Source organism: Strongylocentrotus purpuratus, unplaced genomic scaffold (assembly GCF_000002235.5).
Source record: "Strongylocentrotus purpuratus isolate Spur 01 unplaced genomic scaffold, Spur_5.0 spur5_scaffold_8, whole genome shotgun sequence".
In the NCBI taxonomy this organism is placed as follows: domain Eukaryota; kingdom Metazoa; phylum Echinodermata; class Echinoidea; order Camarodonta; family Strongylocentrotidae; genus Strongylocentrotus; species Strongylocentrotus purpuratus.
In genome coordinates, this window is record NW_022145614.1 from 19084859 (window position 1) to 19106652 (window position 21794).

The 21794-nt window shown below is 36.4% G+C and overlaps 2 protein-coding genes across 5 annotated transcripts in view; one reads left to right on the forward strand and one right to left on the reverse strand.

The window, feature by feature from the left end:
• LOC591898 (15-hydroxyprostaglandin dehydrogenase [NAD(+)]) lies at nt 1-14051 on the reverse strand. Of its 3 annotated transcripts, none has more exons than XM_011682969.2 (8): nt 13931-14051; nt 12979-13083; nt 11651-11777; nt 10434-10540; nt 9669-9765; nt 8606-8682; nt 6810-6961; nt 6049-6278 (listed from the first exon to the last, which is right to left on the reverse strand). In XM_011682969.2, exons 2-8 carry the CDS (start codon nt 13069-13071, stop codon nt 6152-6154), a joined length of 780 nt encoding a protein of 259 aa, XP_011681271.1. In that variant the 5' UTR covers nt 13072-13083; nt 13931-14051; the 3' UTR covers nt 6049-6151. The 3 variants fall into 3 exon arrangements, with proteins under 3 accessions (XP_030831459.1, XP_011681271.1, XP_011681272.1); XM_011682970.2 differs by having other exon boundaries at nt 13934-14016; XM_030975599.1 differs by lacking the exons at nt 6049-6278; nt 6810-6961 and adding an exon at nt 1-150.
• LOC578167 (cyclin-dependent kinase 10) overlaps nt 13739-21794 on the forward strand; it is an 18377-nt gene continuing 10321 nt past the window's right edge. The window contains exons 1-2 of one of the 2 annotated variants that reach the window (XM_030975598.1): nt 13739-13862; nt 21511-21690. In XM_030975598.1, coding sequence (XP_030831458.1) covers nt 21667-21690 — 24 coding nt within the window. In that variant the 5' untranslated portion in view covers nt 13739-13862; nt 21511-21666. Of the gene's footprint in view, nt 13863-19905; nt 19941-21510; nt 21691-21794 lie in introns of those variants that run through there. The other variant, XM_011682971.2, reaches the window with a different exon arrangement.

Sequence of the window (21794 nt, forward strand, 5' to 3'; positions counted from 1 at the left end):
GTTTGTAGTTCTGCACTATAGATGGCCGTTGCTACAGGGTTGTCGTTTACTAAATCTTTCATTCCTTGCAGAATCCCAACCAGTCTCACTGAAGCTGGGGCAAAGGCAGTTTAAACGAACATTCTGAAGGTTGAAAACTTTGTCTGCTATCAGTAAAAAAAAATGTTTATAAAAAGAGGAAATGTATACATGTATCTGGTATAAAGAAGGAGAAAAGTTGATACTATTGAATGGCTTTTCTTTCATGGGACTAAATTGTAGACCACATGTATTTTTAAATTATTTAATATTTTACTCAGTCATGCCACCTTGTGAAATATCCTTAGCTAATTTAAGTCACTGGCCACTCAAGGCCATTCAAGGTTCATTAATTTTTAAAACTAACTTTATTGTCGTTTTTGCGGAGGTAAAACTTTGATTGGACAAGGTTATCAACATTCAATGCTTGGAAAAATTCGGAGTGGTAATGATTGCTATCAATTACGAAACTGACGTTTAAATACAGCCCCGGTATAGCACCTAAAAAGCTCTCCAACCGCTACTGAGATGTGTGACGTCACATGTTGAACGTGATTTGCACAAGCAGACGATGTCCCATGACATCTCACACATTTTCAGTGCCTGTTTTGTCATCTTCACTTCAGTTATTTCTCTTACTTCACTACCCTCAGGCTAAATCTTTAATATATTGCCTCACTCTAAACCCCACGCATAGTATTATTTGATGAAAATGCAAGGATAAAAAAGTTAAGAAATCCGTCGTTAATTGTAAACAAAATAAGACACCGTTGTATTTTCAGCTACATACACCGCGGTATGTTAGTGGGCGATTCGAGAGGGAACAAACGCACCATGCTATCATCATTCCGGGGGGTTTTCAAGTTGAAAGTCTGGTTTCTTTTATTGTTAATTAATCCCTATCCTGTGTATTTACAAACAAAGAATTTAGTTATCAGAATCGGTTTTATATCCCTTTTTGAATGGTGTAAAACACTAAACTCGTTATAATTTGAGAAATAATAGCATTGCAATTATGTTCATCTTTATGGGATTTCGTCTGCTTGGACAGGATTAGTTCATATTGTGACGGCATTAAAATATCGTTATTTTTCTAGCGAATCTCTCGCATATCCCATATACTATGGAGGTGGTTTTATTTGTATTTTTATAAATCACCCTATATGTAGTTGACCTAAGACTTGTATGATGGCCATCTGTTAGCTCACCAGTGTCTAGTGATACGTTATTTGCCATATTTGTGATTTTCTTCGAACAGGCACTTTAAACATATACACAGAGTCCAAGAGAATTTCTTGCCGCGTGATATAGCTTTTCAATAAGACTACCACATGGTGAAATAATTATCACAAGCTTTCATTTGCGAGTACACAAAACCATGGAATCCTGATGAGAATATCTCAGAAAAATAACATTACTATGATCTAGGTAAAAGGGCAACTTCTATAAATGTGTAAACACTGCGGGTCTATTTCCATACTGACTGAATGCGGCCCTTCATTTGTTGCTTGTTTATATACTCAAAGAAATGACCTTTGAGCTTTCAGTAATGCTAAAAACCTGAACTCTTACAATAGATGTCCAACCTACTTTGAACTCTAAACTACATCTAAAGGTAGTACTATTGATATATATTTTTGATCATGCACTGTACATTTCTCTACACTAAAATTCTGTACGAGAGGTAATTTTTCAAAGGGGGGCACAAAGCAAGAGGTTGTGATTATTATCTGTCTTTGGAAAATGTATGTGCCATAAAAAAAAATGTCTGAGACTGAATTCCTGGGCCTTTTCATGCATTATTATTTGTCTCCCTTTTGAAGTTAAAAACAAAACAAAAAGAAATGGAAGCATTATACTATCAAATCTGCTGACAATATCATGAAATAAATCAATTAGATATCAAGGTCCTCACAAATGGAACTCCATGTTAAGTCATTTAAAGGGTGTTGAGAACCATAACGCATTTAAACTTACTGAAAAGAACAATACTTGCCACTTATTGATTTATTGAAATACATAATTGATTCATAAAATTTCGTTAGTATGTAACATTATTATTATTGTATTGTATTGTATCGTATTTCATCGTATTGTATTGTATTGTATCTGTATGTTTTTATGTTTGGGGTTGCTTGTTTACAAGTTTTTAACTTATTTTAGCAATCCCGGTATTTATAATGATTTCATTTGTAATGATTTCATTTTTATGTTTTTTTATCTTTTGCCGAATAAATTTGAATTTGAATTTGAATAAACACATGCTAATCATACAAGTAGCTATAGAGTGTACTGAAATATTTTAATATCGTCTGTTCAGGGCCAGAAGAACATCCACTTTGTCTTAAAGTTCATGAGTTAATGACCTTCTGGCTCCAGACACCTATGTAACAGGAGACACTGCATGATCGAGGGCCAATACACAACTGTATATAATTTTTTTTGTTAAAAGGTTGTGGCCCTTGTAAAGCCAAGTGCATCATGCTTAGCAGCAGTATATGCCTGCATGGGCAAGGGGCAAAGGCAACAAACCTGCAAAATACAATGCAATAACAAACATGTATAAATATATATTTCTTTTTTTTTTAAAGAGAGAATATAACAACAACAAAACGCGCAAAGCGCGGAAGCCTTGACGTTTTCTTACATTATAGGAGAAAGCAGACGATACAGTTCTCGATTCCTAATCCTAGTTTAAATTCAGTTTCCCCGAAAATTTTAAACCTCTGATTTCTTTTGCTGATATTATAGGAAGGTGAAACTTCGAGAAAATACAAGACTAGTTGTAGTCTCTCTCGATGTCATCAGAGCGGATGAGTCAGTTGAGTTCGTAGGGGGAAAAAATTGCCGGCCGGCCGACATTTTACATATCACCGACTTCAAAATTCTGCATTGAGATAGTACACGAGGATCGAGCAAGAATACCAACACAGCTGACCCGACACAGCAACATAATATATGCGTATCTTTCATGCTCCCTCGACGAGATGACTCCACCCAACAACCCCTCCCTCTTTTACTCCCACCCCTCCTCTCTCAGGCTCTTAACCCCTCCCCTCTCTCTTTCATTCCCCGTTTCTTTCGTTTCATTTTCGTTTTTCTACTTTTGTTTCCTTTTCTCCTTTTCTTTCTTTTCATTTTTTTTTTCCTTTCTTTCCTCTCTTTCCTCTTTTTCTTTTATTCTCTTTCTTTCTTCTCTTCTCTTTCCTACCCTTTCTTTCCTTTCTTTTTTCCTTTCTTTCTCTTTCCCTCTCATTTTTCCCTCCCCCTTTTCTCATTTCATTTTCTTTTGCCAGTATTTGTTAAGCATTCTGAACCACTTTGTGTGATATTTTGAATCTAAATAGTGCAATAAGGTGCCATAGCTCTCCTGCTATCCAACTGTGTGTTATGTAAAGTATAAGCAAAAAAAGGAAAGTAGCCTGCTGAGATTCATTTTATATATTTTTGCTGTTTAATCCTGTAATATAAATTATCTCTATACACATTCAGAGTTATAAAATCAGAGTTATAAACTTGATTAATCAATAATAATTCAATCAGTTCGACAGGAAATTACCCATGTATCTACTAGCACATTAAAACTACACTCATCAAATCACCAAGAACATCAAAATAAATGTTTTGAAAATATATCTTTACATTGTATATTTCAGTATTGAATACTGTGTCATTCATAATTTGTTAAAGCTTTTATTTCTTCCCTCCAAAGGAACTTGGCGTATCGATCATCACTCCTTCGCGGCATTATTCTGGAAATAACTAAATACAATTCCCTGATTTTCCAGCAATGTCGTGTCACAAACCAGATGAAAAAAGCTCTCAAATTACGATCAGCTACAGAAGAGCTTGATACAACTATTACACCATTTGCCTACATTCCTTGGGAAACACATATGTGCAATGGTGGGTATAAATAACATTTACACCTGGGCAAGTGAATTTTAGTGTTGGGCAAGTGAATTTTAGTGTTGGGCAAGTGAATTTTAGTGTTGGGCAAGTGAATTTTAGTGTTGGGCAAGTGAATTTTAGTGGTGGGCAAGTGAATTTTGGTGTTGGGCAAGTGAATTTTAGTGTTGGGCAAGTGAATTTTAGTGGTGGGCAAGTGAATTTTAGTGTTGGGCAAGTGAATTTTAGTGTTGGGCAAGTGAATTTTAGTGTTGGGCAAGTGAATTTTAGTGTTGGGCAAGTGAATTTTAGTGGTGGGCAAGTGAATTTTGGTGTTGGGCAAGTGAATTTTAGTGGTGGGCAAGTTACAAAATACTTTGCTGCACTTTCAAAAGAATTGACATCAGCAGAGAGCAAAAACCTTGCCATGGCTTTTATGCAGACTTAACAATCTGACTACATAGTTATCATTACAGTAGTGTCACATGTATTAACAAGCATAATTTTTGAAGACTGAATAAAAACATGCAATTATATTTATAAGTATGATTGATATAGTTGGCCAATTATATATATATATAGCGCATTGACGTCACGATCTCCGGTGAGGACAAAAAGTATGGCGGCAGCCCGATTCCTGTTGGATCTGATGAAATGACCTCTTAAAATTCGATTTTTCAAAAAATGATGAACATGATTTGAGGTTTTTTAAATGATTTCAAATGACTGATATCATATTTTTCCAAATCGCAATCATTATTTTAAACACTTTTATTCTCCTTTAAAGGTACTATGTCCCATTTGCAGGCCAAACAAATGAAAAGGTTAAATTCCAACAGCATTTGAAAGATAATACTAATTTAGAACTTCCCTAAACAAAAGGGGGCTCGAAAATGTCTTTAAGTGGGAAAATAACGACTATTAGTTGTTGAATCGTAATAGTAATAGTCTGATCTTCAGACCATTGTACTGAATCGTCGTACGTTTTATGCTGCGCAAAGATTCAATCAGTTTAATTTTAGCCATTACAAGAAGTGGGTTGTTGTTGTAGACAAATGCTCATGTACCATTTACAGCTCATTTTATGTATGTTTTTACCAAAGAAGAGAAAAGGCCAGTCAGTCACTCAATAGTGTCTGACAGTGAAGTCTAGCAAGTATAGGGTTTCCTTGCATAATTTGAATACTATGACACTGCTAATGTTTAAATTTCACAGAAAGGACATACATGACATACTCATAATTTTTGCAAAGTTCTACAGAATTTGATGTTGGCTGCAAAAGGGATATAGCATCTTTAACAGGAAGAATCATTACTATCATAATCTAGATGTACCTCTTGCATTATCAGTCACAAATTAGAGATCAATCAATAAAGGTTATACATGTACTAGCAAACAGAAAATAATAACACATTCTTCAATTTGAAATGAAAATACAAATTTTCCCCTGCACTCTCAATCTTGATAGTAAAACTGTGAACATAAAGGAAAGAGGTAGAATCCATGAACATATACACCCTAAATAATTAATTAATTTCAAATCCTTTTTGCATTGTATACATACAAAAATAAGGCAATTTAAAGAAATTTCAGACAAATTTCACCTAAATCTTTGGTCAATTTTCAACGGACAAGAGGAACGTAATCATGGTCCTACATGTCGCGGTAAACCACAAATGGCTAAACATTAAATGGAATGAGCGTTACAAACTTCATATTTCTGTATCTCGTATACAAACTGGCAAGTGAGTATATGCGTAGGACCATTGTTGCACGTAGATACGTTTAGCTCATCCCATTCGCCATTCATTTATACAAAGAACAGGGGAGTGTTTCCCAAAGACTTGGATTGATTTTAAGTTGGACTTATCTATATGGCAGGCCATTCATGCCACTGGTTGATATCACCATCATAATCTTTAGATATTTTGTCCTTCAACAAATGTAAATTTTGTAGATTTGTGACCATGATTTGTACGTCCCTTGAGAGCATGGGCGTAGATCTGTAATTGATACCTATTGTTCAGGGGGGATGATCTATTCATTCATCCCCCCCCCTGAACAATAGGTATTACGTAAGGATTGACGCCCATGCTTGAGAGGCCAATACCAGTAAATGGTGAGAACAAACAGTGGCATAAATGACCTGCCATAGTTAAGTCCAACTTAAAGTTGATCTTAGTCTTTGTGAAACACTCCCCTGAAATACTGTTGTGATTTACCATGCCATATGTAAACGGCCCTTTAGAGCTTGCTTATGTCCCTGAACTTCTTATAATCGATGCCATTCTGTGGAGTGCATCTCATTACTTCTCCGTGCTTGCTGTCATCCTCCACCAGCTGGATGAAACCCTCCGCTACCATGGAAACGCTGAAGATAAAACAGTAAAGATTTTTTTTAATGGAAATTCAGAAAGAGATGTAACAAGATTCATTACACAATCAACAGGTATTAAGAAATCAATTTAAAAAAAAAAAATTCATTCAACAAGTAAGGATAAAGGCTTTAAATGCCACAATATAACCCTCTTAGAGAAATATTTATAAAAAAGAAATCACTGTCAAAACATTACGATTAAATTGATATTTTTATTCTTAGAAATGCAATAACTTAATAAAAAGGAAATTGAAATACATGTATTTTATATAACTTTTTTTTTTTAATGAATATGATACACAACATATCAAATTAGTTGTATCTATAAATGATTGCTTATGAAAATGCAATACAATTTGTTTTTAGACGAGAATAATACTTGTAATAACAGTTCAGTGTCATAAAAATTAAGCGGGTCTGTCTAACCCTCACAGTACTAAGAATATGTGCCCTTTTTTCATTCACAAAGAGAGTTTTAAGTGGACAAGTCTTTTAAATTTTTTATTAGAATATTAGAATACTCACGGAACAGTTTGTAGTTCTGCACCATAGATGGCCTCTGCTACAGGGTTATGGTTTATTAAACCTTTCATTTGTTGCAGGATCGCAGTCTCACTGAAGCTGGGGCAAAGGCAGTTTAAACGAACATTCTCGGGGTTGAAAACTTTGTCTGCTATCTACAATATGCAAAAAATTAATAATAAATTTGTTTTTATCAAAAAAAGGAAAATGCATTCATGTTTTTTTTTAAAGAAAAATGTTAATAATAACAATACCGAATGGCTCTTATTTCATGGGACTAAAATGTAAACAACATATTTTTGAAATTATTGAATATTTCGCTCAGTCATGCCACCTTGTGAAATATTCTCAGCTATCTCATTCATATCCCTGGCCATTCAGGGTCGTTTGATATTCAACAAATACAGAGTCTAACAGAATTTCTTGCCAAGTGGTAGCTTTTCCATTAGACAACCACATCATGACATGGTGTAATAATTATCATAAGCTTTCATTTGCGAGTAGGCCTACACAAAACCATGGAATCCTGACGAGAATATCTCAGAAAAAATCATCTAGGGTAAAGGGCAACTTCTTCAAATGTGCAAACATCGCGGGGCTATTTTCATTCTCACTGAATGCCCTCCAGCGGTTGCTTGTTTAAACACTGTGATACTTGTTAAATAAAGAAATGACCTTTGATTTTGCAGTAATGCTAGAAACCTGGACCCTAACAATAGATATCCAACTATTTTGAACTCTACACTACAAAGTAAAGTAATACTATTCATATATAGTATTGATCATGCCCGGACATTTCTCCACACTAAATTCTGTGTGAGCCTGTGAACTAGGGTCATTTTTCATACAGGGTGCACAAAGCAAAGGGGTTCTGATCATTATCTGTCTTTGGTAAATGTATGTACCATGAATGTCTGAGATTGATTTCTTTGGCCTGCATTATTAATTTTTACTCCTTTTGGAAATAGATATTGACGCAATAACTACAGGGTGTAAAAAAAGAAAAAAAAGAAATGGAAGCATTATGCTGTCAAATCTACTGACAATATTATAAACACATGCTATCATAATCTGTATACATTATATAGAGTGTACTTAAATAATTCAATATCGTCTGTTCAGGGCCAGAAGAGCATCAGCTCTGTATTAAAGTATGTGAGGTACGCCCTTCTGGCTCCAAACAGACATTATGATCTAGAGCAGGCCTTCTCAACTGGCGGCGCGCGCCACTCGTGGCGCTTGCGGTCAGTCAGAGTGGCGCGCGGCTGTTCCAAAAAAATAATAAAACATAAATAAAAATTAAAAAATAAAATTTAAGAAAGAAAAAAAATCATAAAATTATATTTTAAAATAAAAAACTCAGCAAAATCAAAAAGTCGCAGTCGAAGTTGAGCCCAAAATGTAAGCAAGCCATTTTGTTTGTTTGATTTGCACTTCATTTTGACATTTTCCGTGTTTATTGCACCAAAATAATACATGTAAATTAACTTCCAGTGTAGATTTTAGCCAGGAATTGTACTAATTATTTCACATCAATATGAAATTATGATTGATGTTTTATGGAACAAAAAGGTGTTAAAAATGCCACATCTGGGCCTTAAAAAAGCCCTAAAATCCACTAGCTTCCGGGACCCCACCCAGTATCGGCCCGGTCGCTACGCTCCCTCGCAACACAGTCACCAAACATAGAGGTTGGCACTTCAACCTCAATAAATTTTTATTTTGGCGCTTCTAATAAGCTAGTTGAGAAGGCCTGATCTAGAGGTATATGCTTCTTTATTTTTAAAGGTTGTGCTTACCGCTAGGGCCCTTGAAAAGCCAAGTACACCATGCTTAGCAGCAGAATATGCAGGGGCCAGGGGCATAGGATACAAACCTGCAAAATACAATGCAGTGACAAAACATACATAAATATATTTCTTTTATTAAAAGAGAGAGAATAACAACACCAAAACATTTCACTATCTATATTAAAGGTACATTACCTGCACAAGGATATCGGGGTCTAGTTTTTCTTGTTTTTATTGATGAATTTGCCAGGAGAGATTGTTTGACATAATCTTGTTCATATCTGTCCCTTTTCTGAGATAATCTCCTATATACAATTACTGACTCGTGTCTTGATTGATAATTCTGTTTGGCCATTTTTGACTGCTTTTCATTATTTCATTTTGGACACGCCTCCCAGAGTACCAGGGGTGATAGTGATAGTTTGTTTTTTTTCCTCAACCTCTAACAAATTCCCCCCTTTTGAGTAAGAAAATTGGGAAAAATAGGAAAAAAATAGGAAAAAATAGGAAAAAATAGGGACAATAAGCAAAAAATCAGGAAAATAGGGGTAAAATCGGGGGGGGGGGGGGGGGGGGGGGGGGGGGGGGGGGGGGGGGGGAAGGAAAAATAGGGGAAAAAAAATCACAATTTTTTTTTTTTTAATCGGGTAATTATCAGGTCTGGAGTACAAGTATTTTAAACCCACAGAATGATTTCTCTTTTTTTCTTTTCTATTAATTATTTATCATTCATTTATTTAAACACGGTAGCCCCGTCAGTTATCACAGTACTGTTTTTCAGGGGGTCCTGATGTTCCGTTCTTGATTGTGTATACATTTTCTTTTCCTAAGATTAATACGCATTTCTTCCCCAGGCCTTAGCTGCTGTTTCTGTCTGTTACATGTATGTCCCCAAACTCTGAACATTATCAGAGTACTGTTATTTTCATAATCTCTTTTCCTGAAATTACAGACATAATACCTACTGACTACTGAATACACTACTGATCCATGTGGCTCATGCAGGCAATACATTATAAATGAAGAAATAAATAAGGAAGCACCAAACTATATAAATATTATAAATGCTTACCAGCCATAGATGCTATGTTGATGACGATACCTCCCCGTCCTCCTTTATTCTTGTCCATGTACTGCTTGGCAAGAAAGGTGCCTCGCATTACAGCTACCTGTACAACAATGACAATAATGATTATGATAATAGACCAGTACATGATGTCCCAAATGACCCTGAATATCCACAGATCTTAAAAACATGAAGAGGTCCCACTTGGTACATTTTGAAATAATCACTCCTACAGCAATGGAGGTGTTACATAAATTGCCTTCGTTTCCCCTTTTCAAAGAATACTTCCACCTGTGTATCATGGAGTGCACTGCTTGTGCATAAATGAATAATGATTACACAACTTTCATGAGCACGTATCCAGTATTTTGTCTCTGTTCATGCTCAGACTGCAACTATGAACTGGCTTATTATAATAGTTATAATAATGATAATATTCACAATAATGATAATGAAAATGATAACAACAATAACAACAACAGTAACAGTATATGCATATATATAACATATGTATTTTGATGCACTTTATAAGTAATTTTTCTTTCTTTAACTTTAAAAAAGTACAAAACTTGCAATATAAAGGGAGGTGATATGGCACAGTGCTACATGAATGAATGACATAATTAAATAATTATCTGGTACAAATGTCAAATCATATTAATGCATAACTAATATTAAAATTAAATTTGAAAACAAACAGAAAAAATTGTAAATTACTCTCGAGAACAGAATATCTAAAACTTCAATTTAATGTTCGAAAGTGGAGCTTACCAAGTCTACATCAACTGTTTTCTCCCAGTTAAGCTCATCTCCTATACCTGCATTGTTACACACAATATCTATACCCTTATAGTGCTCGAGGGTCTTAGAGAAAGCATCTGTATATTTAAAAAAAATAAAAGGAGAAAATATTGCTTAAGTTTTGTAAAATTATTACAAACTTAAATTCAACCTACCCCCTAGCCCATAAGAGAATGATCTCCCATTTTTATTAATAATAATTGCTGTAATATTGTGTTTTAAGTCATTGAATATACATGTACTTTGTTCATGCTTTCCTAGATATAAACATTATCAAAGATTAATTAATTCTCATGGTATGGACAATTATCTTGATGCATGTGCCACAGAAATTACTATTTTGACTTTACATTATATATATATATATATGATTGAAGTATTATTTTATTTTCTATCACAGTGTACTCCATAATTACAAAAAAATTCCAACACTATCATTATAGCTCAACTGTAAAATATGGTGGTCCAAATTAAGATAGTCTTTGGCATAAAAGACAACTGCTGAGAAGCATAGCAAGTTACTAATTCACAATAGACTATGTAGCAACAAAGTGTCAGACCATTTAAAGGAACAAAGAATATGTTGATACCCAGGAGGGCTTTAACTCTGTATAAAATTATAAAAGTGATGGATATTGAATCTATTTAACATTTATTTTGGGAATGCCCCTTAACTCATTCAGATTCTTAGAAGATTTTGAAAAATATACCATCAAAAATAAATCTAAGTAAACATGTACTATTGTACTGACTTCATCGTTGGCATCCCAGGTGGATATTATTCCTCTTTTAATTTGGTTATTTTGTATGCAGAATATTTTATTTAATCAAATAGATGTTTGAAGGGATTTTTATCATTTCCATGTTTTCAAAAGAAATTGAAATATCATTATGAAGTTAAACAAACAATCTATGCGCAACAAGATAGGTTTATTTTATTTCTTGATGCTATGGAGGCACGTCCAACTTATCTAAATACTATAATCTTGTTTTTCCATTGTACCTTTCTTTGTCAAATGTATGTATCCATCATTTTGTAATTAGCTTATATTGTTTTATGCTTTGAGAAAACTTGAATAAAGACTTAACATGAAGAAAAAATGAACAAAATATGAGTGAATGCCCATCTGGCTCTCAACAGACAATAGAATACATTATTTTCTTCTGATAGCAAGCAAGAATTTTACCTTCTAGTTGGTCCTTTGAAGATACATCACATTGAAAGAAGCGGACTTTATCCTCCCCATATTTCTTGTTTAGCTCAGTTTCTGTTGCTTTTCCCTTTGCAGCATTGAAATCAACAATACCGATTCCCTGTTTGAATCAACCAAAGAATCAATTAGTCAATTAAAAATATGTCTATTCCAAATTCTATCCTGGAATGTTTATGTCTATATCAAAACTGCACATGACTTTATCGGTGTGAACTATTTAGAAATTAATGTTATAAAAAACAATATAAAAACAGACAAATAAATCATTCAATCATTATAAACATCCTGTAAAATTGTCTGTATAATTGTGTTCATCTTGTTTTGACTGGATTGAAAGGTTTTTTTTTTATTGCTTCTTGATCTATTTGTTTCCATGAGTATTGATTGATCAATTTAGTACCATCACCATCATCATCATCATCATCATCATTACCATTATCTAATACGAGATAAAGTATACCAGTATATCAAAAGAACCATTTACAAGGAATAATACAACAAGTAAAATAACATGAAATCAAGGAAAAGGACAAAGATGCCAATGAAGAGGTGTGAATATGAGAGAGAGGGAGAGAGAGAGAGAGAGAGAGAGAGAGGGGAAAAGGAGAGAGACAGACAGACAGAGGTGGGGAAGGGAGGGTTAAGAAGTCTGCAACCAGTTAATTGTTATAAGCAATGTAAAATATATCCTACATGGTAGGCAATGCCAATGCCAAAACCTTGACTGGACTCTTTTTTCTTTCCCCCTAATATAAAAGTTCAATTCATAGGAAGGTGTTTCCCTGCTTGCATAGTAGTATGCATAATTATCTCTTGAGAGAGTACAAAGTTCTGCTTTTCAACCCAGCATGTATTAGTCAAGTTCTATAATCTTTTAAACAAATATCATATATTCTGATTCCCAGCATATGAAGAATTGTGTATCCCTATACCTAACTCTAAGGTTATAGATCACTGGATCCACCAAACCAGGCCTGTTTCTGAGGTTATACAGACCCTACATATAGGACCTATACATTTTCAGTTCACAAAAAGTATACAAAAAAACCTATCTATAAAGGCCATATGCACCAAAGGGACAGAAAATGTGACCACTGTAACTGAAACAAGTAGCCTTTCTAGTTTCTAAACAGGTTCTACAACATTTTTTTTTCTCACAGGAGACAAAAATACATGGCCATTTTATCCAGGTGGTCTTTGAAGAGAGGTGCATGGCCATTAAGACAGATTTGACATACCTACTGAAACTATTAATGGAGTCTATTGGACTTGGAGCTATAAAAAAATATATATTAACTCACCCTAGCACTCCTCTTGAGTAGTTCCTCTGAAAAGGCCTTGCCGAAACCCTCAGCAGCACCAGTAATAAGAGCAACAGCGCCTTGGATCTTCATCTTGATTTTAAACTATGAAAAACAAGACAATAAGGAATTCATTCAGGTTAAAACTTTATGCATGCAATGCCTTCCATAGTGTAGAGGGGGCCAGACTTAGTCTCAGCGGAACAACCATCAATATCAGAGACTGAAGCTTTCGGTCTAGACTATATACTAATTAATACATTGCCTCCCGTACACTCCGGGAAAGGAGGGACCGCTTTCATGTTCCCAAAATGTCCGGTAAAGGGGTACTTTTCACGCAGCAAAGTCCGGCTTATATAACACACACAAAAATCGGCCCGTATTGACTTTACACACCGGACTTAGGGAGTTGCTTTTAAAAGGAGGGAACATGCATACGCGTACCCTAAATAACACTGAGTGGGGGGCCGGGGATTAATACATGTACATTGCAATGTTAAGATTTGAAAAGGTTTGTTTGCACACAAACAGTATAATTTGGATTTTTATCATCATTTGGTATAATTAAGATTATGTATTTTTGTTTCCAAATTCCCAGGACGTGTGCTACATTAGAAATGTATGTGTATCTACAATACATCTATATAGAGTCTATTTATGCAATTATGCATGCATGATCCCCCATCAGCATCACACCATCAAAATAAAAGATCAATGCATGCATTAAATTTTCCATTATTGTATTATTCGAAGACACCATACAAAAAACTACAGAAAAACAAACAATCTTGTGCAAGTTTTTGAGAAAGAATAATTGAGGTTGTTTTAACGTTTGAGGCTGAAAAACACGGCATCTAATTACAACTGAAATCAGTAGAAATCAGGTAAGAGATCTATACTATTTAAATAAACTAAGAAACATTATAAAAATACAAGATTTGGCTCTACTTACTACCTCTTCCTAGTCGCAACTGATACTCGACCGGTCAACTCAACTACTCTTGCACGTGTAAGAGTACTATAGGTATGACTGCCGATTTCGGTCCCAGCCCGGCGGGGGCGGAGCTCCATGGAGTTGGCAAAGAGATTCGATCATACATAGTATGTCCTCCGTAGGAGGACTAGACTAAAATAGAGGGCCAAAATAGAGGACTAAAATAGAGGGCCAACTAGACTAGACTAGAGGGCCAACTAAAATCATGACCTTTGACATTTCATAGGTTTTGCATTGGATGCATTAGGCCTAGACCTCTATGGGGGTTTTGTCCGATTTGAACGACGGTTTTGGAGGGTCTATGAATATTCATGAGCAATGACGTAAAAAATACGCCAACTACTGTTTGTTGATTGGCCATCGACAAAATGTTTTATGTATTAGGTCATGCATAAAACATTTTTTTCATTCCCAGAATTCCCTACGATTTGAGCACGAAAATGGCGGTTGTATGAACTGCAACTTTCAAGTTATTCAATTACGAACAATGAAACATTTTTTTTTAAAGTGAATTTCTATTATAATAGAAGTTTGTCAAGTACATCTCAGTGAAGCAGAAAATCTTCAGGCGAACATTGACATCGAAGTGATACCCTATGATATCAAGAAAAGTAAGTAAAGATCCATTTTGTGTCAAGGTCTCTGAAATGATTGTGATGTGTTCGTCATTGCAGTGAGCGGCTCTCCGCATTGTCACAACGTATTACCCGGTTAACCCCCTACCCCATCCTCTTTTCTTTCTTCTGACCAAAGAATATTAACTAATTGAATGAACTCTAATTTAAGTCATCGACGGTAATATTTTTAGAAACAATCAGGATTTTACCGTAGGTTATTTCATTAGAGCACATCTCATAATTTTAAGTTCAGTTCATAGCGTGATTACCGATAGTAATCGGTCGTAGATGTGGACCTGTTGGAGACTGCGCAAATGGCTCAGTGCTAGTCCAAGCCGATGAGATCTCGTCGAGCGGTTTATGATCTTCAATCCACCGGTTCTAGCCGGCTGTAACACTCCACCAAGAAGCGACTGCGTTTCCTGAGCTGGCGCGGCTATAACTTACAGTGTGTTACTGTAAAGCCTAGGGCTAGGCTAGTATTCATAGCATAGTCTGGCCTGAATTTTCTGTCTCTTTTGTTCGTTAGCCTCTGATTTGGGTAGGGTCGGCTCCTCTCTTTAGCCAACCCTACCCAAATCAGAGGCTAACGAACGAAAGAGACAGAAAATTCAGGCCAGACTATGCTATGAATACTAGCCTAGCCCTAGGCTTTACAGTAGGCTAACACACTGTAAGTTACATTCGGGCTAAGCAGAGCCCAAGCAGAGCCTAGGGCTAGGCCTAGATCTAGATCTAGTCTAGATCTAGATCTATCAAACAGAAATAAAAATATAAACAGCATTTAACCCCGCATCTAGTATAGGCCTAGATCTAGGGCTAGATTCTAGGCCTAATGCATTCTAATAAAGAAGGACTAAATAAATGCCTGGTGTAGGTGGATCAAATACATGATGTTGAAGTTATGGAGAGGGGGGGGGGGTGTGCACAATCATTCTGTGCCCCCTTTTTCAGATGTGGCATAGGGACGGGCCTAGATCTAGGTCTAGAGCCACCTACTAATAATATTAAAAATAGGCAATTAGATCTAGATCTATAGCTTGTGTTATGCCATAGCAAAGAATTCCATAGCCATGGGTCTAGTCTTGTTTTTGCTCCACTACTATGTCTAGACTAGACTACTCGTGCATATGTGTCATTATTGTGATCCAGCTCCAGATTCAGCTTAGTTTGAATGTAGATCTACTACTAGGATAGATCTACCATCAACAACAAAAACAAAACAAAAAAGGTGTCTCCTCCCCCCCCCCCCCCCCCCAACTTTCCCTGATCTTGCTCTTAGTTATGTCATTGTGCCTTGTTTGAAATAATTAGTTTATTTTCAGGATTTTATGCCACCCCTTTTAGTTTTATGTTGGTGAGAATTCTGGATCCAACCCTACATATGATATGGATATTTCTTTCTCTATTAAAGGACATGAACAAAGTTATAAATTGAAAACTAATGCATGCATTTGATATTAACAGGAACCTTACTAAGTTTATGTTTTCTTTAAACTGTAGATCCTATGGAACAAAGAAGCAGATAAGGATCACACAAGTGCAACAAAGCGCACCAGGACCTGATCATCAAATGTTATGGTGTAGATCTAATCTGGAACAGGACACCTAAGTTGAACTCTGGCAAGGTATGTTTGTATGAAGTTCGAAAATATTCAGGCCATGCGAACACCGCACTCGACTTGGACTATATACAAAGATTTGGGGAACTGCATTATATCTAGTAATTCTCATTTATTCTCTAGCTTTTTATTTAGGTGACAAACTATGGTGTTGCTACAGTTTATTCTCTCAGCATATTAAAAGACGTACCCAAAGGCATTTTTTCCTAAATATTACATTATATCTAACAAACTTTTGTTCACAGCAGTCTAGCAAATAATAACTAAAAATAAATTGGAAATTACTTTTAAAATAATTGGAAATACATCTAAACCTTTGCTCTTCTTTAAAAAAAGGCCCTATCAGATAGACATAAGTTTATCATTTTTTAATAAATTAAAATGCAAGACCTAAAAAAAGTGGGGAGGTACTAGATCTATTTTTGAAAATCCAATATAATGCAGCAGTTTTAATCTTATTTGATTTCTCCTCTCTTTTTGTTTTTATTATGCAGGTTGTCCCTTGCAGAAGGTTTGATACCCAGGCTTCTTTTGTACAAGTCCCTTGTCCACCCTCATCTTGAGAACTGTTCCGGTGTCTGGGATCCCTACTAGGGCTGTGCACAACAGTGTAATGAGGTACCCGAGTACACTCCCAGGCTCACAGGCGAATACTCGAGTATTCGGACGCCATGTTTTTTTATAATTTTTTTGAATTTTTTTGAATTTTTTTGAATTTTTTTTGATTTTTTTTGAATTTTTGGATTTTTGGATTTTTTTCCTTTTTTTTCTTTTTTTGCCACTACCATACCACTCGGCAGTTTCTCAGGTCCCTCGCGCAGCTCGCTGAAAACGCATGCAACTTTACTTTGAGTTGCAGTTGAAGGCGCCGATTTAATAAGAATAATAACAGTAAACAATGCTGTTTTAAAAACCAAAGATGGCAGAATAATCCATTTTCCTCCAAGTCCAAACAGAAATCTGGACATTTGGTCCCAGTTTCTGAAAGGTGAGTTTGACAGTGCTTGAGTTTGGAAACATTTTTACCGACGGTACCATGCCAGCGGATGCTGCTCTCCCTGGCACGGGTAAGCGTGGGCCTGGACATTTTTTTTTTTTGCGGCCGAATATTCGGGTACAAGAAATCGTACCCGAGTAGCTGTCAACCGTGCGGGTACTCGAGCATTCGACTACCCGTCGCAGCCTTAATCCCTACAACATCTCAGATGTCCAGGACGGTACTTCACAATGGGGACCACAAGTGAACCAGCAGTTTGACTGAGATGATCAGCACCTTTTAGTTGCCTACTATATCTACAACTACAAGGCACTCTGCAAGAAGACTGGGAATGATGCACAAGATAGTCAATGGTCTCCCCGCTCTCCCTTGAAAATTTTCCCACTGCACTACTTATAGCTACTTGCGCCCTCTATAAAGCAAACAATGCCTAATCGGTGCCTGTTGGTCCCCCATGATCCTCTTTTTCTTATATTAATTGAGAGCTGATTTGATGAGATATCCACCTGTAAGTGACCTTGCAGGATGGTCTAATCCCCCTGACCAAACTAGTACAGACGGGCTTTAACAAATCACGAGCAGGAAGTACCATGACATGACCCTCCAGTTGCACCAAGCCAGAAGCGACGTAGACAAGTTTGTATTTGCCCAACACTCTGTCCCAAAGTTAATGGAACTTACTTCCAGCAAATATAGTGCATGCTGACAGTCCAGAGAACTGCCAGGGACTACTTCTGAGGCATCTACTCTCCTTATCCCACTTAGAAACAATCTATCTTCCTCACACCACTTGGAATCTTTAGTATTAATTCATCTTCGTGATAGGCTACAACGCCTTTTGAAGATTACCAGAAGAAGAAGAAGAAGATATATCGAGGATCACGAAAGTAATCATTTGTTCTTTTAAATCGTGTACATGTAACATAGTTTTTTTATATTTAATCTTAAGTCAAGTTCTGACAAATATATTAGGGATGCTGAACTGGATAGTAAATTGAAGGGGGGGGGGAATAAAATGATGTAGTTCAATAGTAATACTGTAGTAATATAATTAATAACATTAATAATAATAACAATATTACAAAAAGTAACAATAATGACAATGGTCATGATAATAGCAGTAATAATAATGATAATACAGGTAGTAGTTAAACAACAATAATGTCCAATGTAAGATAAAGTACTCATAAAACTCAGTATATACCTGTGCTTTACATAATAAAGTAGCATGTTGATATTATTGATTTTTTTTTTTCTCAAAATCTACAGTAAACTTTTACAACTGAAAAATTTGAATTCAAGAGACAGCACCCCCCCCCCCCCCCTCCCCCATCCTTTTGTCACCCTTTTGTTGATGTCATGTTGGATTTAAAAAGATCTTTATAGAAACAAAATATGTTGATACATGAGTTCATAAATATTAATAAATTAGTTAATACTGCTTAATTCTGTTCTTTTCATTTTCTTATTTTATGAAATATATGTGATGATGCTGGTGATTATGATGATGTAGGCACTCTGTAATGATAATGCTCTATGACTGAGGTGAGATGGGGGCTGATGCAGTCTTGTGTAGAATTGAGTATGGTGTTCGACCTTTTGATATGTTTTTTTATATCTGGCATCAGCGAGATAGATTTAACCATCTTTCCTAATGAGAGAGAAAGCGGAAATGTAACAAGAGAGTGGGCAAGACTAATGTATAAATATAGTATAAAAAATGGTTTACAATAAAGATGAGGGGGGGGGGGGTTAAATAAAGAATAAGTCAATGCCAAAATGATGAAAGCATAGGTAATTGGGGTGTGGATGGGGGAGGGAGGGTAATAGAGCCTATGGAAATGTCAATATTGGAAGGGGTCCCTGTATTGAAAATGTTACTGATGGGGGGGGGGGGGGGGGGCAAATTTTAAAAAAATCAGTGGCGACGAATGCAAGAATGAAAAGAACGAGACAAAATAGAAATTTCATTGGGGATGGGGCACAATATGAAGATCATTGAAGTCGAGGTGAGAATGATTCATTATTTGGACACTAAAAATATGAATATATGACTTGTTGAGTGGGCTAAATGATCAGTGCAATTTTTCTGATTAAAAAAATATTTAAGTTAATAAACGAAAAAAAGCAAAAAGAGGTAAAAAATGAATTGAGGTACCACAGTGAAATGGGGTCATTATTTTTGCCATTTAACTGAACTGAATTTAAAAAAAATGTACTTTTCATCCTGGTGACAGTGAAGTTTGTGGCCCCAACTAAGTCAACCATTTGAAAGTTTATTACCCCCTCCCCCCCCCCAACACACACACCTCCCCAACTCTGACCTTTGTTCTACATTTATCGGCCCAATTAAGGATTCTGTCGATATAGTAACGCATGCGCATTGTCTTATTTTATTGCGATAATATGCTAATAAGTGGAAAAGAGCTCATGAATATTCCAAATTTTGATTTAAATATTTTGCGCGCTGCGCGCAGTCCAAAATCCCCATTTCGCTGGTGCACTAAAAAATTTTCGTCTTCGTAGGCTAATACACGATAAGTGGAAGCAGTGTGCACTTTTGACCCTCCAAAATTTCCCCATGGCTAGACGGATGCAGAAGCGGAGTTGAACCCCCCTGGGAGTTGGTGACTCGACTGGGGTGGGGTGGTAATATGTGTGTACTATGTGAACGTGTATGAGTATGAGGAGTTGGGCTATTAAACTCGGACCAAAGACAACTCGGCTCAGCGGTCAGTTTTTGCAGGTTTAGGGATAGGGTTAGGTTTGGATTAAGGTTAGGGTTAGGGTAAAATGACAAAAACTGGCCGTTTTCTGCAGCTTCGCCGAGTTGTCTGTGACTTTAATTTGGTCCGACTCCAAGTTAGCCTAGATCTAGACCGAATTTTCTGTCTCTTTCGTTCGTTAAGCCTCTTGTTTGGGTAGGGTCGGCTCTTTCTTTAGAGACGGAAGCCGACTATATGCATTCCCTTGCTAACCCCAAGGCCATTTATGGTCATATTTTTTTGCCCCGAAAATCCCCCAAAATGTCATTTTACCTCGTGCATATCCAATTGTAAATTAGGCCTAGGCTATTAATACATCGGTTCCACTTACCAACTTGACTAAAATAATCCGTTTAATGGTCCCTTTTTAGGAAATTATGGGTCAAAATCGATATCCATGTTGAAAACCTTGCAAGCGGTGTTTTAGCTCTCGCAGCGCATGACGTCATCTAAATCTCATCCTTTCTAGTCTACGCCGAAGGCAAAATGATTATGAAGAAAAACTGTGCACGAGCTACACGTTCGTAATGGCGTTATCACAGTTTTTCCTACCCAATCACAGTTTTCCCTACCCAAATAAGAGGCTTAACGAACGAAAGAGATGGAAAATTCAGTCTAAAGTTAGCCCAGCCAGCCCGGATTTGTGTATGAAGTGGTACTGGTAGACTAGATTGTGTGTACATGTGCATGAATAAGCTCAGTTTTTTACCAGTACTTCTTTTTCAGTGCTTGTATTGCGTGGTACTGGAGAGAATCCACTGGGAAGGGGAATTTGGCCTTCTCATCAAATAGGCCATGGAATCGATTGATTGATTGAGTGTGCGAATAGCCATGCATAGCCGCATATATACACATGAACTTGTGTCTCGTTAATGTTGTAAGTTGTGACTTGTAGCCTACAATCTAAAAGTAAAAAAAATTGAATCTTGAACTTGAAGTTTGAACTGAAGTGAAGACGTGATATGGGGTAGAACTACGAGGTGGAATTTGGATTCCCCATAGCCATTACACACAAAGAACTGCTACATACAAAGTGAATGAGCAGTGCCTTCAGTGGCTTATTTCACAAGAACTCCAAAAATTTGGCTGTATCATGATTTTTGAAGCTACATGTATACTCATTCGTCAGCACGCCCAGGCTTGTGATGGGTGGGGAAAGGAGACTAATTGCAATGCATGTGATGCAATGAAGCACTCTACTTGTAGTAGTACTATCACTATGCGGAGTGAATGGGAGTTTTCCAATTTCTCGATGATGCCAAGAATTCTTGGCCTATACTCCTGAAATAATCAACTGAGTGTGTACCGGTATGTGCAATCATTTTCACTGCAATGTATGTAGAGATTTTTAGTAGCCTATGATACTTGTATGTGTATTTGGGATACAGTCTCAGTCTCTCATTTGGGATACCAATTTCCTGAACAATTTGTTGCAAAAGGATTACCACAGTTAAAAATATAAATATGTTTAAAAATTCCTCATAACAAATCATCTCTTCTGAACAATGATTACAAACTTTTTGGTATTTTATTTCAGATAATTTGAAGATTTTGAGGATACAACTGTAACAATGAGCACCGGAGATGGCCAACTGTCAAGCCAGCTTAGGCGACAATCATCTGAGAATTCTGGGTCCCCTCCCGCCTTTCAGAGAAGGTCACTCATCTGACCTCTATAGCCACAGGTCAAATTATGAAGATACCAGAAGAGGACAGGGTGAGTACATAACTTTGACTTCCTCTTCTCCTCCTTCTCCTTCTTCTTCTCCTTCTCCTTCTCCTCCTCCTCCTCCTCCTCCTCCTTCTCCGTCTTCTTCTTCT